At 34.3% G+C, this 16,356-nt stretch overlaps 1 protein-coding gene across 1 annotated transcript; it reads left to right on the forward strand.

Moving 5' to 3' along the window:
- Positions 1–4,344: 4,344 nt before the first annotated feature.
- Positions 4,345–5,517, forward strand: LOC108171679 (uncharacterized mitochondrial protein AtMg00810-like). Its single transcript, XM_017328139.1, has one exon. It carries the CDS (start codon positions 4,345–4,347, stop codon positions 5,515–5,517), a length of 1,173 nt encoding a protein of 390 aa, XP_017183628.1.
- The last annotated feature ends 10,839 nt before the right edge of the window (positions 5,518–16,356 follow it).

Genomic DNA, 16,356 nt, shown 5'->3' on the forward strand with positions numbered 1-16,356 from the left:
ACTACCAAAGAATTAATATTTCTAAAATGCCTTCATTTGAATCCCTTCATTTGAATAGGGATTTAACTTTATCCAAAATCTGTGGAGCACTATTCCTTGCTAGCTAGCTAGCCTCATGAAGGTAACTCACTAGGTATACTTTAATTAGTTTACCTTAGCATGAAGATAATAACCAAATTGCATATATTCAGTTTCCCTGGCTTCTAGTGCCAAAAAAATCAAAAGAAAACTTTGTATTGTATTCAGATTTATAGATTTTTTTTACAAAGTTTTTATTTATTTTTTAAATCTACAAAGTCTATCATTAAACTTTAAAAAATGTGTAGAAGTCTATCATTAAAAAGTCTAGAATTCATGAAGAGGGGAGAGGCTCAAGAATCGACTGGTTTAGGCAAAGATTTACCTTCGTGGAAAGGATAATTCATTCGGATTGATGTTCTAGTAGTCAATAAAAGTCTGCGAAATTTACAAAAGCCTTTCACATAAAAAGCGAATCTAGGTACAGATGGAAATCTATATGAGTTGATAGCACTCAAAATTGTATTTTCTGCAGCTTCTCCAGATCGATAGCTGGCATCGAGGGGGGGGGGTGTTGTTGAGGATAATAATCGAATGAATGTGGATGTGCCACTTGTCAAGCATCGGTTGAGTTTGTTAGTCAAGTTGTTAGTCGAGTTGTTAGGGTTAGCTAGGGTTAGTTACTAATGACTTGCTATGTAAGTAATTGACAGCTAGCAATGAAATATAAGGATTGTAATGATCTCATACAATGTTAATGAAGAATACAATCTGTTGAAGTAATCTCTCTCTCTCTCTCCTGAGGTATCTTCTTTCTTCTTCTTCTCCTTTCTTCCTTTCTCTCTCTACATCTCTAAGCTTCTGTACTACAGTGGTTTACATGGTATCTTCGCCTGCAAAACTGATCACTAATTCATCGATCTAGGTTGCTTCCGCTCACAGCGTTTAATTGCTGGTTCTTGTTTGCACGCAACATGTTTGATAAAAGTTTTTTGCCCGATTTTCTTCTGATTTCTTCGTTTCTTGCAACAATGATGATTGCTGCACAGCTCCATATTGTTCAATCGCCCATTACATCTTTGATTTTAACCGTATCGATAGCCGTGACGGTGAAACTTGATGATACGAACTATTTGACCTGGAATTTTCAAATGCAACTTCTTCTCGAAGGACATGGGATCATGGGGTTTGTAGATAGCTCGTCTCCTTGTTCTCCTCGATTTCCCACGACTGTATCAAGCACTTCAGATGTTAGCTCAGACAATTCTTCTTCCTCAGTTGAAAGTGATGATTTCAAGATTTGGAAAATGCATGATCGTGCGTTAATGCAATTACTCACAGCTACTCATTCATCTCCGACTGTTTCGTGTGTGATTGGAAGTGTTAGCGCCTGTGATATGTGGACGAGACTCAAGGAGCATTTCTTTATGGTTACTTGCACGAGTATATTTCAACTCAAGTCAGATCTTTAGACTATCAAGAAAGGGGCTGACTCGGTTACTACATATCTGCAACGCATCAAAGAAGCTCGGGATTACTTAGCATATGCTGGTGTATTGTTTGATGATGATGATGATATTGTTATTCTTACCTTGGCTGGTCTTCCTTCTGAATTCAACACTATTAGGTCCATTAATTGAGGAAGAGATAATGTGATCTCGATTAAGGATTTGCGGGCTCAATTGCTTGCTGAAGAAGCAATGATTGAAAATGCTCAAGCACCATCTTTTCAAACTGCAATGGTTGCTGGTGAAAATGGGGGTCAGTTAAAAGGGTTCTCTACTCGCCAAGATTCTTCTACTTCTGGTGGTAATTACAGTTATCAATGGGGCTTATCTTCATATAGACTGTTTTTCAACAAAAATAAGGGCAGAGGCAAGTTCTTATATGGTTCAAGATTTGGAAATCGACAACCTTACAACAATGGAGCTCCTAGTCTTCTTGGTTCTTCTCCACCAAGACAACATTTTTCGAACAACCCATCCATTCCACCTTGTCAGATCTGTGATAAATTTGGTCATCTTGCAGACACTTGTAGGTTCAGGAATGTTGATTCTTTAGTTCATAATGGTTGTCAGATTTGTGGTAAAAAGAACCATAGTGTACAATACTGTCATTTCAGAAATGCCAACATTCGTAGTCAATCTCCTGCAATGACTGCAATGCATGCTACTACATCCACACCATCTATGGAGTATCAACCACCACAAGTTTGGCTCACTGACTTTGGAGCAACAAGTCACATGACAGCTGACTTGAATAATCTGTCTCTTGCCACTTCATTTCCATCCATTGAGATGATTCAAACATCAAGTGGAGAAGGTTTGCATGTGTCTAAAAAAGGTTCCTCCATATTACAGACTCCTTTACACAACTTGAAACTTAATTTTGTTCTATATGTTCCCCAAATCTCTTAGAATTTGCTCTCAGTACATTGCATTTGTCTCGATAACAACATTTGGCTAATATTTGATGCCTTTTATTTTTGGATTCAGGACAAAGCCACAGGGAGAATTATGTTCAAAGGTCGCTGCAATAATGGATTATACCCTATCCCAATTCATTCAACTCATTCGAACCAAGTTCTACAATCTGCAGCTTATGTTGGGAAACAAGTCAATACCAGCTTGTGGCATCACAGATTAGGTCACCCTTCCAATCTTGTTGTATCTCAAATGCTTAAAAAGTTTGATATTTCCATGCTTCTGATATGTTACCTAGTCTGTGTTCAACTTGTTTGGGGGGAAAAATAACCAAATTACCTTTTCAACAAACCATAAATAGATCTGTCATACCATTTGAAGTAGTGCATAGTGATGTATGGGGTCATGCACCTTGTCTGTCTATTGAAGGGTTTAAATTCTATGTAACCTTCATAGATGAGTGTACTAGGTTCTGTTGGATATTTCCAATTATTAATAAAGCTGCTGTTTGTGATACGTTCATTAAGTTTTACAACTTTGTGTTCACTCAATTTTCAATTTCAATAAAGACATTGCAAACCGATGGAGGTGGTGAGTAGATAGGAAAACAGTTTCAAGACTTTCTTATAACCAAAGGTATTAAACATCAATTATCTTGTCCCTATACACCAGAACAAAATGGTTTGGCTGAAAGGAAACATCACCATATCATTGAAACAACCATAACTCTTTTACAAACAACTTACTTGCAGAATTTTGGTCATTTGCAGCTTAAACTTCTGTATATCTTATCAATCGAATGCCCTCCCACACCTTGAATCATAAATCACCTTTTGAAGTGTTGTATGAATCTGTCCCTGATATCCATCACTTAAAGATCTTTGGTTGTGCTTGTTACCCTATTTTAAGACCCTTAAACATATCAAAGTTACAACCTCGAACTACCAAATTCATCTTTCTGGGTTATGCATCAAAATATAAAGGGTTTGTCTGCTATGAGGTTACTAAAAAGAGGGTGCATATATCTAGGCATGTTATATTTGATGAGGGGGTATTTCCATATAAGGAACTTAGTTCTACACATGATTGTTCTATACTGTCACCACCCTTATCAGTGTCAAACACACTAGTTGCCACTACAAATTTAGAAAATGTCTTGGTAGCTCCACGACTTGATTCTTATGTTTCATCTTCTAGTGATCCTCGTGTGTCCAGCATTGAACCTCGGTTTTCTCCTGTTTCATCTGCAAGTTTACCAAACTTTGAGCCTATGTCTTCTCCTATGTCATCTGATTCTATGTCATTTATTCCTACATTGTTACCTGTGTCCATACCACCTCAATCCATTATTGCACAAGAACAGAATATTACAGTCTCAGATCCTGTGGCTCCTGACTTTCAGCCTGAGCATCTTCAAGTTGTTTTATCGATTCCTCCATTAAACCTTCATCCCATGCAAACTAGATCAAAGAGTGGGATTGTCAAGTGAATGACATTGTTGTCCACTGTGCATGAGAATGAGGGTGTTGATTTGAACACTATCGAACCTGCAACCTACAAGTCTGCATTAAAGAGTGTCGTTTAGACTGAGGCAATAAGAGAAAAACTTTCTGCATTACACTCTCAAGGGACATGGAGCTTGGTACCCTTACCACAGAACAAGAATTTGGTGGGGTGTAAATGGGTGTTTAAAATCAAGAAGAATGCAGATGGCTCAGTTGAGAGATATAAGGCTAGGCTTGTTGCAAAAGGATTTAGCCAAGAAGAAGGGATTGATTATGGAGAAACATTTAGTCCGGTTGTTAAGCTTGTATTAGCCATGGCAGCTCATTATGGATGGTCATTAAGGCAATTAGATGTGAAGAATGCCTTTTTACATGGCATATTGCAGGAATAAGTTTACATGTCACAACCTCCGGGTTTTATTGATTCTCATTATCCAGATTATGTGTGCCAGCTTCACAAATCTTTATATGGATTAAAACAAGCTCCACGAGCTTGGAATGAGAAGTTCATAACCTTCCTTCCATCTCTTGGGTTCATCTCTACTTATGCAGATTCCTCCTTATTTGTCCAACACACTGGCAGCTCCATCGTTGTCCTACTTCTTTATGTTGATGATATTATTCTCACTGGAAATTCATCTTTAGCAATCATTGCAGTAATTGATGCTTTAACCAAAGAATTTGATCTCAAAGACTTGGGGCAGCTTCATTATTTTTTGGGCATACAGGTTATACAACAATCAAATGGTTTGTTTCTTTCTCAAGCAAAGTATATCAAGGATCTTCTAGCCAAAACAGATATGGAAGACTCCAAACCTTGTGCAACACCATGCTTGCCCTATAATCGATTGGTACTGGATGATGGCAAACCTTATAATAATCCGGGATTATACAGGAGTTTGGTTGGAGCATTGCAATATCTTACATTCACTCGACCTGATATTGCATTTGCAGTCCATCAGGTATGTCAATTCATGCAAAATCCAATGGAGTCTCACTTTACTGTAGTTAAGCGGATCCTTAGATATTTGAAGGGTTCAGTGCACTTGGGAGTTCAGTATGTTAAAGGTGACTTGGATGTGAGAGCCTATTCGGATACAGATTGGGCTGGTGATCCCAATGATAGAAGGTCGACAACTGGGTTCGTGGTGTTTTTAGGTTCCAATCCTATATCGTGGTCATCTAAAAAGCAGCAAACTATCTCACGCTCGTCCACAGAGGTTGAATATCGAGCATTGTCCTCTACTGCTGCTGAATTGGATTGGATCAAACAGCTGCTGTCATTTCTGCATGTTCCCATTCCCTATCAACCAATGTTTTACTATGATAACATGTCGACTATTGCCCTAACTTGTAATCTTGTTCTTCACCAAAGAACAAAACATATTGAGGTAGACATTCACTTTGTTCGAGAACGAGTGAATAAAAAGCTGTTGACAGTGCAGTTTGTTCTTTCTGCTGACCAATATGCAGATATTTTGACGAAGGGGTTGTCTGCTCCACTCTATCAAACACATTGTCACAATCTCAGTCTTGCAGTTCTTGCCACTGAGTTTGAGGGGGGATGTTGAGGATAGTAATCGAATGAATGTGGATGTGCCACTTGTCAAGCATCGGTTGAGTTTGTTAGTCAAGTTGTTAGCCGAGTTGGTTAGGGTTAGCTAGGGTTAGTTACTAATGACTTGCTATGTAAGTAATTGACAGCTAGCAATGAAATATAATGATTGTAATGATCTCATACAATGTTAATGAAGAATACAATCTGTTGAAGTAATCTATCTCTCTCTCTCCTCATGTATCTTCTTTCTTCTTCTTCTCCTTTATTCCTTTCTCTCTCTACATCTCTAAGCTTCTGTACTATAGTGGTTTACAGGGGTTTGGGTGGTGGCAGCAAAATGGTTGTATGAGGTTGTGGTATGGTGATGATGAGTATGACAACGTGGTGGCAGAATATGTGATATAATGGTGACAGAGACGGTAACAGAGGTGATGACAGTGGCAGCGATAGTTGTCGATATTACAGTAGCGAAGACAGTTATGGTTAGTTGGTGGTGATGACATGGTGTGGTTGAAGTAAAGATGGTGATCCTCATTAATTACATCATGGTGGTGGACTATCAAAATCTATGAAAGTTCATCAAAATCTTAAGGGGAGAGGTTGAATTGCTATGACAAAAAAAATATATACTATGAAAAGCGTCAAAGTCTTTGAAAGTTCATAATTTTTTAACATCCTTTAAATCAATGAACTTTTAAATACACATAAACTTTTGTAAACTTACAAAAAGTCATAATTAAATGACACGAGAATTTTATAGACTCTTTAGAAGTCATAGAAAGCTTTAATTCAATATAGGGTAAAATTTTATTGACTCCATAAAAATTTATAGTGAATAGACCTGAATTTGAGAGTTAAGCAAAGTTCATTAAATTCCATCAAACTCCATACACATTACAAACACCCACCCCCCCCCCCCCAAGTTTACTTGTCATGAATACATATAAAATCCAAAATTCAATTACGACAATATGTCAATAAAACTAAATAATGAAAGCCACTTAATACTAAAACCTAATAATATTTCTCTTCAATTGTAGTATCTTATAATACAAATATTTGATTCACAACTGTGAGTAAGCCTGGCAAACGGGTCGTGTCTGTCGTGTTCGTGTCGTTTTCGTATAACACCTGTTATCTTATCGGGTCGTGTTGTGTCACACCCGTTATCTTAACGGGTCCTTAACAGGTCAAGTCACTTTACCCAACGGGTAAAGTGACCCGATTTGGGTAAAGTGACCCGACCCGTTATGACCCGTTAAGAAAAATGTATTTTTTTTCTTAAATTTGCACATACCACACATTGCCACATAAATATTACTTCAAAATATTAAAACACATTTGTCGTGTAAGTACTATATCTACACTCGAAAATAAGAGCTTAATAAAAAAATAATACATACACTACTAATCTATTACAAATATTAAATGTGCAAGGATATGCAAAATGAAAGGGTTTTTGTTTTCAAGGTTGTGAAGCCTTTCTCAAAAGTTTTCAATGGCCATCAATTTTTTAAATTAAATTTAATATATATATATATATAATTATTATTATAGTTTTTAGGGGTATAAAATTGTTAAATTAATATATATATAATTATTATGGGAATTGTTATTAGCACTCCAAAAATATCATTCTACACTCCAAACTTTCTATATTGGGAAAGAAAAATACACTTGTGAGGAGTGTAGAATGAGATTTTTGAAGTGTCAATAACACTTCCCATTATTATAATTTATTCATACTTTTATTAAGTATAACATAAGATTTTGTAGTATCCACTAGTGTAAATATTTTAAATTGAAGATTAAATTTATTCATTCTATTCATATAGGGTCAAGGAGTGTAGCTGTAAAAAATCATCAAAATCGGAGTTAAAATAACCGTTAAATCGTGATTTTTTTATTTTATAACCGTCGAAAAGTTTTGTCCCGTTACTTTATCTCTGAATGTTTGTTTTTTGCAATTTTTGGTGTATACGATCTCGAAGTATATACAAACATGTTTGACGGTTGGATCGTTGAGACTAATTTCGTAGAATGCGTACCTCATCAAAACAATATATTCACTAACACTTAAAGAGTTTATTCATACTTTCATTAAGTATAACATAAGATTTTGTGGTATCCACTAGTGTAAATATTTTAAATTGAAGATCGAATTCAATCATTGTATTCATATAGGGTCAAAGAGTGTAGCTGTAAAAAATCATCAAAATCAGAGTTAAAATAACCGTTAAATCGTGAATTTTCTTTTTATAACCGTCGAAAAGTTTTGTGTGGTTACTTGATCTCTGAATGTTTGTTTTTTTCAATTTTTGGTGTATGCGATCTCGAAGTATATACAAACATGTTTGACGGTTGGATCGTTGAAAGTTGTTTCGTAGAATGCGTATCCTATTAAAACAATAGATTCACTAACACTTAAGAGTTTATTCATACTTTCATTAAGTATAATATAGTGTAAATATTTTAAATTGAAGATCGAATTCAATCATTGTATTCATATAGGGTCAAGGAGTGTAACTGTAAAAAATCATCAAAATTGGAGTTAAAATAACCGTTAAATCATGATTTTTCGTTTTATAACCGTCGAAAAGTTTTGTCCTGTTATTTGATCTCTGAATGTTTGTTTTTTTCAATTTTTGGTGTATGCGATCTCGACGCATATACAAATAAGTTTGACGGTTGGATCGTTGAAAGTAGTTTCGTAGAATGCGTATCCCATCAAAACAATATATTCACTAACACTAAAGAGTTTATTCATACTTTCATTAAGTATAACATAAGATTTTGTGGTATCCACTAGTGTAAATATTTTAAATTGAAGATCTAATTCAATCATTGTATTCATATAGGGTCAAGGAGTGTAGCTATAAAAAATCATCAAAATTGGAGTTAAAATAACTGTTAAATCGTGATTTTTCTTTTATAACCGTCGAAAGGTTTTGTCCCGTTACTTGATCTCTGAATGTTTGTTTTTTGCAATTTTTTGCGTATGCGATCTCGAAGCATATACAAACAAGTTTGATGGTTGGATCGTTGAAATTAGTTTCGTAGGATGCGTATCCCATCAAAACAGTAGATTCACTAACACTTAGAGTTTATTTATACTTTCATTAAGTATAACATAAGATTTTGTGGTATCCACTATTGTAAATATTTTAAATTGAAGATCAAATTCATTCATTGTGTTCATATAGGATTAAGGAGTATAGCTATAAAAAATAATCAAAATTGGAGTTAAAATAACCGTTAAATCGTGATTTTTCGTTTTATAACCATAAAAAAGTTTTGTTCTGTTACTTGATCTCTGAATGTTTTTTTTTTGCGATTTTTTGCTGATGTGATCACGAAGCATATACAAACAAGTTTAACGGTTAGATCGTTGAAATTAGTTTCGTATAATTCGTATCCCATCAAGTTCAATGGTATATACATATATATATATATATTTATTATGTTGATTTAAATCTATTTATTTTGTACGTATAATTGACTGGTACATGAAGTAGTACATCATGTGTCATTATAAAAATAGTGCGATATGTGTGATAAAAAAGTTAATAACTTAAAAAATAAAATTTCTCACAACTTCTATTAAAACACATGGTGTAATTTGTGTTCCCGTTACAATGAAAAATTTCTCAAGAAAAAAAAGGAGAGAGAGAGGTGAATGACGTTCACGTGTCAAGAACACAGCTGTTAGATCTTATCCTATCAATAACAATTAACAAGTGCACACTTGAGAATTGAGATGAGAGAACCATGGTGGAAAAACCCACCCTACTACTAGTAGCAAACAAAATACCACTAGGTCCCATCTTTCCCTCTCTTTTTTGTTTCATTTTCTTATAATTTTCATTTTTCCCTTCATTTTTCTTCAAAGGGTGGAACGGTGGATGCATATTAATTAATAATTATTATAGTTTTTTGGGGTATAAAATTTAATATATATATATATATATATAATTATTATAGTTCATATTTTGGGGGTATAATTATTATAATTATTATACTTAATTTAATATATATATTTATTATAGTTTTTAGGGGTATAAAATTGTTAAATTAATATATATAATTATTATAGTATTTTTTTAGGGTTATAAAATTATAAAATTAATATTCTACTTATCGTGTATCGTGTTACCCATATATATACCCGAAGCAACCCGTTATCTTAACATGTGCTTATCAGGTTACCTGATAACGACCCGAACACCTGTTAATTTCATGTCGTGTCGTGTCAAGTTATCAAATCGTGTTAGGAATTACCAGGCCTAACTGTGAGTGAGGGTGGTTTGGAGAAATCACTTGCTGGAACAGATAAGTCATTATCCTTTTCCTTTAAAACATGGTTGAGTCTGTTTAAACTATATTTTGATGTGACTAGACCGAATGGCGCAAATCGTCGATTTCCCGCTTGTTGCGCAGCAGCTTTTCCATATTAAATAAAGATAATATTTACTTCGTAGGTGAACTGTAGCTTGTCTGTCAAGGCATGCATGTTCACCTGTTCTGCATGTTGGTTCTTGTATGTCGGTTTTGAGTACTCCCTGCATCAAAGCCCAGTTGTTTTCCAACCAAAATGTAGGGGTAAAATGTCCACCTATTTTGTATATACTTCTCTAACCAATCACCTCCCCAATCACCTCCCTTTTTCTTCTTTTGTTTTCACAATAAACTTTTACATCCCAACTTCATTTTTGATGCATTGCGCAATAGGTGAAACGTTGAAAGCTCACAACATTTGATCTGTTCGATCGACCTCATACGTAGAGCACCAGAGCAAAGGATGTCCATTTCCTGTTTAGTTCATGCATATGTTGATTCTATCTTTGATTACCAAACAGTTAGGGTTTAGGGAAAAAAAAAGCATCTGATTTATTATTAATTAATTAGATAATGCTTGTGTTCCTCTTATAGTAAAACCAACTTGTTCCACTACTTATGATTATTTGCATCATTCTCTCCCGTTCAATAGAATTTTGATTTTAAAGTAGGATGACTCTACAAGCGGCGGATTTTCCCTTATATCGTATAAGTCCATTAACTTTTTTCTTTTAGTGAAACAGAAGTCCATTTACTTAGCTGGTCACTATCGAGTTTTAATCAATTTACTTACCATGACATCTTCTTGTACTCTGGACCTACACCTTGTAATTCTCTGGTTTTAAATTTCTTGGAAATTAAGTTGCTTTTGATTCAAATTATTACTTAAATAAATCTGGGAAAGAGGGAAGGAAGTGTGAGGATGAATGCATATATGTTCAATAACTTTTTAGGTAAAATAAGAATTAAGCCGATCTTTAAATAAATCTGGTGTGTGCGCTTAAAATTTCCTTTAAACATTTGCTTAGTTGCGTCAGCTAAGCTTCTGCAACCATTTCAATTTGTATACAAAAAGTACGTACAACAGTAGTGGCCTGATTAATAAACAATTATTAAGTATGAATATGTGGAAAAAATTAGTGTAGTCGAGATGAGAATGTTTCGTTGAATGGGTGGGAACACGAGAAAGAACATGATTAAGAATGAGGATATCCGAGATAGAGTAGGAGCGGACCTAATTGAAGATAAGATGAGAGAAAATCGGTTAAGGTGGTTAAGGCATGTGAAACGAAGATCTACAGATGTTCCGGTTAGAAAGTGTTACTTTGTGACAGAGGCTAAGGGCACATCGGGTAGAGTAAGACCTAAGAATACCTTGAAAGAGACTTCAAGAAAATACGTGATATTTGGAGCTAACGCAAAACTTGACGCAAAATCAAGCGCAGTGATGTTCTAAGATTCATGCAACAGACCTCACTTAGTGAAATACAGCTTTGTTGTTGTTGTATCTTTTGAAACTCAGCTTTTTTTTCCCTGTTGGTAAACGTTTATATTGAGTACGTACTATCTGAAAACTGTATAAGGAGACAATAACAATTTGAAATTGTTCGTTATGAGTCAAATTGCATACCCTTTATTTATCTTTTATATATCAGCATAGAAAATTATCACTAGACTGTAAAGTTAGTGACCACTCAATAACTCACTTTTTTTTTTAAATACAACAATATATATTTCACTTGTCAAGATAGAGAGAGATCCAATAGGATTGTTCAAGAACCAAGAATCTAGAGAGAGAAAGAGAAGACGAAGAGTTGTAACTGTTATATTGATTACTTAATGAAGAGGTTTATATAGAAACAAATCTCTAACAATCTAACAAACTTACTTTACAATCAATTACAATCGTAAATCACTCAATATATTCCAACATGGTAATGCTAGGAAGACTAAATTTAGAAACTAAATTTGCAAACTAAATGATGTGTCACCAATTGGAATAAGCAAGTTTATCAACGTTTAAGTAATAAACCAATTATCAACTTTCATGTCTTTTAGTTTCCAATACTTTGTCTACAAATTTAGTCTCTCTAACATTACCCATCCCAACAACACCAAGGGGATAGGAGAATAAATTGGTTGTGAACTCGTCATTTCTAATATTCGAAGACTTCTAATTTACAAATGAAGAAAATATCATTAAATTGTAGTACTAAATAATTTTAAGTCACAAACTCTTTAAAATTGGAGAACAGATACTTCACACAATGGCTTAGGTCACAGACTCTTTAGTAAGGGCTTTAAGCAAAGGACAAAACATTTTGTGATGCCTCTTTTTGCAACTTTGATCATGTACGTAGCTAGAGAAAAAGTTATGAATTCTTTGACCAAAAAGCCTTGTATTATTGAAAAGTTTCTGGTCAAAAAATTCATTCTCTAACCCCGCATTTGACCAATATCTTTTCATGAAACCAATTACGTGCAATTGCTTTACAGCTTTCTCTGTTTTGGCCTTATCGAGCTGCTTTGCAATTGCATGCACAAATGGCGTATTAATCGAAAACGCACGATCGAAGAGAAAAAAGCTTTTGCTTTCTAGCTCTATTAGTTAATCAGTGTTGAATTCATTTAGATAGAGACCACATTGGTCAGCAGGACAAATGATACTTGATAATTGATAAAATTAAATTAAAAAAAGTTGAAAAATGATACTTGATAATTGATTAAAAAAATGAAAGTGATTTACTTGATGGTGATATACACATATTATTTAAAGTTTTTGATGGTGATATGTTTTGTGTACATAGCATGATTGGCGTAACTTATTTGTCATGGATCAAAATTTATTGCTTGTCACAGTAAATTTCTCTAGCTTTAATCTTACTTTTTTTTAGTGTTTCTTTCTGCTCAATTGCTTGTGAATTCGGAGTTGTCTTTCCTATCCTAGGGCCACTTGTTCTGAAAAAATCAAGGTACTAGCAGTAGCTTTAACGAGAAACCCATTGCTATATATGTATTGAGTTCTAAATCAATCAAAGGTTTTTATAGAAAACATAGAAGAACAAGAGAAAGAAAACATAGCAAGTCCTTAAGCAATCAAGGGTTTCTATAGAAAACATAGAAGAACGAGAGAAAGAAAACATAGCAAGTCCTAAAGCAATCAAGGATTATGCACTTTTGTAAATCATTGGTGATAAGAAAGCACTAAGCACTACTGTTAGAAATTAAAACGTTAGTTTTTCAATAAAAAAAATCCAAGTACTTCTTTGAAAAAAACACTTGGGACACTTGCTAAGTGCTTTTTGAAGAAGTACTTGCCACTTGCTAAGTGCTTCTTCATAAAATACTAAAAATTGCTTTCATAAACCATTATGTAATATTACCTTTTCTAAAACCATTGCGAAACAAGCCCAAAATATTAGTTTAACTTTTGAATATTGTTAATCATCCTTGCGGTAACAACTTATTTTCTTTTTGGTACCAACTTATTTTCCAAATGACACACGTGGTGAAAATGTTGTTAATCATATCAATGTGTTAGAACTCATTATCAATCTTTCAGGGTATATCAATTTTTTCTGTCAAATTCTTAAATGATGGCTGATGTGGCGTTTTGAAGCATATGCTATCAAATTTCATTATATTCCAACCGATGTTAGTTATTATTTTATTACCATATAGGGCTCAATTTGAAATAAAATAAACAGTAAAACTATTTTTAAAATTTTATATTCTCGTAGATGATGGGATCTACTTATTAATAATTAAATAAATGCAATTGAAGGCAATGTTAAAATTGACGCTAGAAGCATTGCTGCCAATCCAAGTCACCTAAAAGAATGTTCGGTTGGAGCAATATTTATCATCAAAAGTGACTAATTGGCATTCCACTTAAAATTTAGCATCTCTTTGGAAGATGTTCTAAGTTTCTGGCTAAAAAAGTTTTGTTTGGGAAGAAAATAACTAAGCGGTGACAAGTTTTGTAACTGAAAATCCTAGCTAGTCTCCAAATATGACTTCATGCAAATGGGTCGAGTTGATGCTCTAATATCATCAATAACGACTACCTGCGGACGCTCTTGCCAACATCGTTGATACTCTAAAAGGACTGGTCAATTCGAAGAGTACCCCAAAAGGCCCAAGAAGGGATTGGTAGGGTGGAGCTACATGTTAGATTATACCCAGCCCAACTGCCCAAGTATAGGATCTTTTTCTTTCTTAATATACACATTTCAGTTGTATGTTCCTCATATTTTACCCATCTCTACAAAGTGTTGATACATAGATTATGCATATTTTCTTCAACTTTTACCCTTAGCTAGTATACGAAAGCCATATTTTCCTATCATATGAAAAAACATTTTAGTTATACTTTTCGAAAAAAAAGACGGCATTGGACCACAAATTAATAGAAACAACAACCAATGTACCAAAATGATATGTACATCCCAAGAGATTTGTCTTTGTATATTGTTCCTAAGAGATTTAACAATGCTACTTAATGGGAACCATGGTGGTGAATGGTGGTGTGGTTGGGTGGGTATGTGGTGGGAGTGATGATGGTGGAAGTGGTGGCAGCAATTGGAGTTAAAGGTGATGGTGGCGACAATGGTGATTGGGGGCACAATTATGATGACCATGATATAGCTAGCGTTGGCAGTGTACTAATTACTATATTTCTAACAAAAATTATTTTTTGTACTTTTTTTTTAATTCAATGTCTTTTTTCTTTGGAAAAATTACGATCTGGTCTCTAGTTACCAATTCTCTATGACTGAAACGTTGTTGAATTTCCATTTCTAATCAATGTCCCTTGATCTTGTACACATCAACATTTTACTATTAACATATTTTCATGTCAACTTTTTATTTTTTATTAAAAATTATAATTTATAATTTCTCCTTCATTATTACGTTCAGAATATTCGTACCTGAAATTCTCAAATTTCTCTCACTCAATTCACATTATTTAGTTTCTGGTATTTATATTTGCATTCAAACTCATCAATATTATCTTGGATGTGTATCGTCAAATTCAAATTTCACTGAAATTTGAGTTGTACCCATATTTTCTCCATGAGCTTTCATACGAACGCATATATATTTTTGCAGAAGATTTTGAAGGTACTATGTCCGTTTTTTCCTACATCGGGAAGACTTAAGATTTTTAATCGGGTAATCTGTGTACCCATATTTCTACCAAGTCGGAATAATATCAAGCGGGGAAGAATTTCGTTTAGCTTGTATGTTTTGCTTACAAAATTTTTGTGTGCATGTTTGTAAAAATGCTTGAATAAGTTTTTTTTTTCTTCCCTTTATTATGGGGCTAAAAGGCCAAGCGTGGCGTACAATCTTATTTGCCTTGCGTGTATTTTTATTGTTAGCATATATGATGACTGCAAAACCAGCTTTTCAATCTTGGGTACAAACTATGTGAACTACATATATGCACTATTTCATGTAAAGCCAGAATGATTTGGGTTAATGTTCTATGCACTTTTTTTTTTCTTTTTTCTTTCCAGATAGAAGGTGCTATATTGGGGACAGGCACTCATCAGGGTATCACTATATCTATCTTAATTTTTTTACCACACTGCGTTCTTTGAAGTATATAATGAGATTTGCTCAAGGTTTTGTGATTTGACTTATATTCATTCAATTTTACATATGCTTTACTTGAATATTCTACTTGCTTATTGCAATCTGATGTGGACGTGCGCATGTTACATATTTTGGTTGTTAACGAGAAATTTTTTTTTTGTTGATATAGTTATCAACCAAAAGTCGTGATCGTGTTAGCTGAAATACCAATGCGTAACAAACATTTATGATTGAAGGAAATATTCACAGCATTGGAAATGAGTATTTGGAGAAATATACACCAGGAGTGTGACGACCCGTCCTGAATTAATATATATTTTATCCTTGAATGTGTGGAAATAACGATTATACCCTCGAGTCGTAGTGATGTGGATGTATGTATATAGTTTAAAATTATTTTTCCACCAATGTGATCAATTGTATTCGACGTCACGAGGGTGTTGACGCGAGTTAGGGTATAATTGGGTTCGTAACGAAAACGTTACGGATGAATAAGTGAGATTGGGTTGGTTTTATTTTTATTTGGACCAATTAGATAGGCCCTAAATCCCATAGCCCAATTAGGGCTTGAAACCATTTTAAATTGCCCAATCCGGAGACACGCACACACACACGTACAACCTCACATTCTCTCCCTTCCCTTCTCGAATTTTCTTCTTTGTCCGTACAACCGAAGACACCACACTTAAACTGAACCAAAACCTCACAAATCGAACTTCTAAGGACCACCTTAGAGTTCCTTGCAAGCCTGCGAGCCTAACCATACCCTTTGTTTACAGAAAGGACGTTGGAATCGTGAAGAACCATAAGCTCCGGCGAGGTACCCTGTTACTCTGACATGATCGTGGGCATTTCATGAGATTTTAAGGCTAAAAAAGGGTCCTAAACGATTCTATAAGGATCCTAGGCTAATTTT

The sequence above is a fragment of the Malus domestica genome, chromosome 07 (genome assembly GCF_042453785.1).
Source record: "Malus domestica chromosome 07, GDT2T_hap1".
Lineage (NCBI taxonomy): Eukaryota > Viridiplantae > Streptophyta > Magnoliopsida > Rosales > Rosaceae > Malus > Malus domestica.

Excerpts from the sequence above, each read along its gene's own strand:
- LOC108171679 (XM_017328139.1), top strand. The coding sequence starts at position 4,345 with ATGTCACAACCTCCGGGTTTTATTGATTCTCATTATCCAGATTATGTG.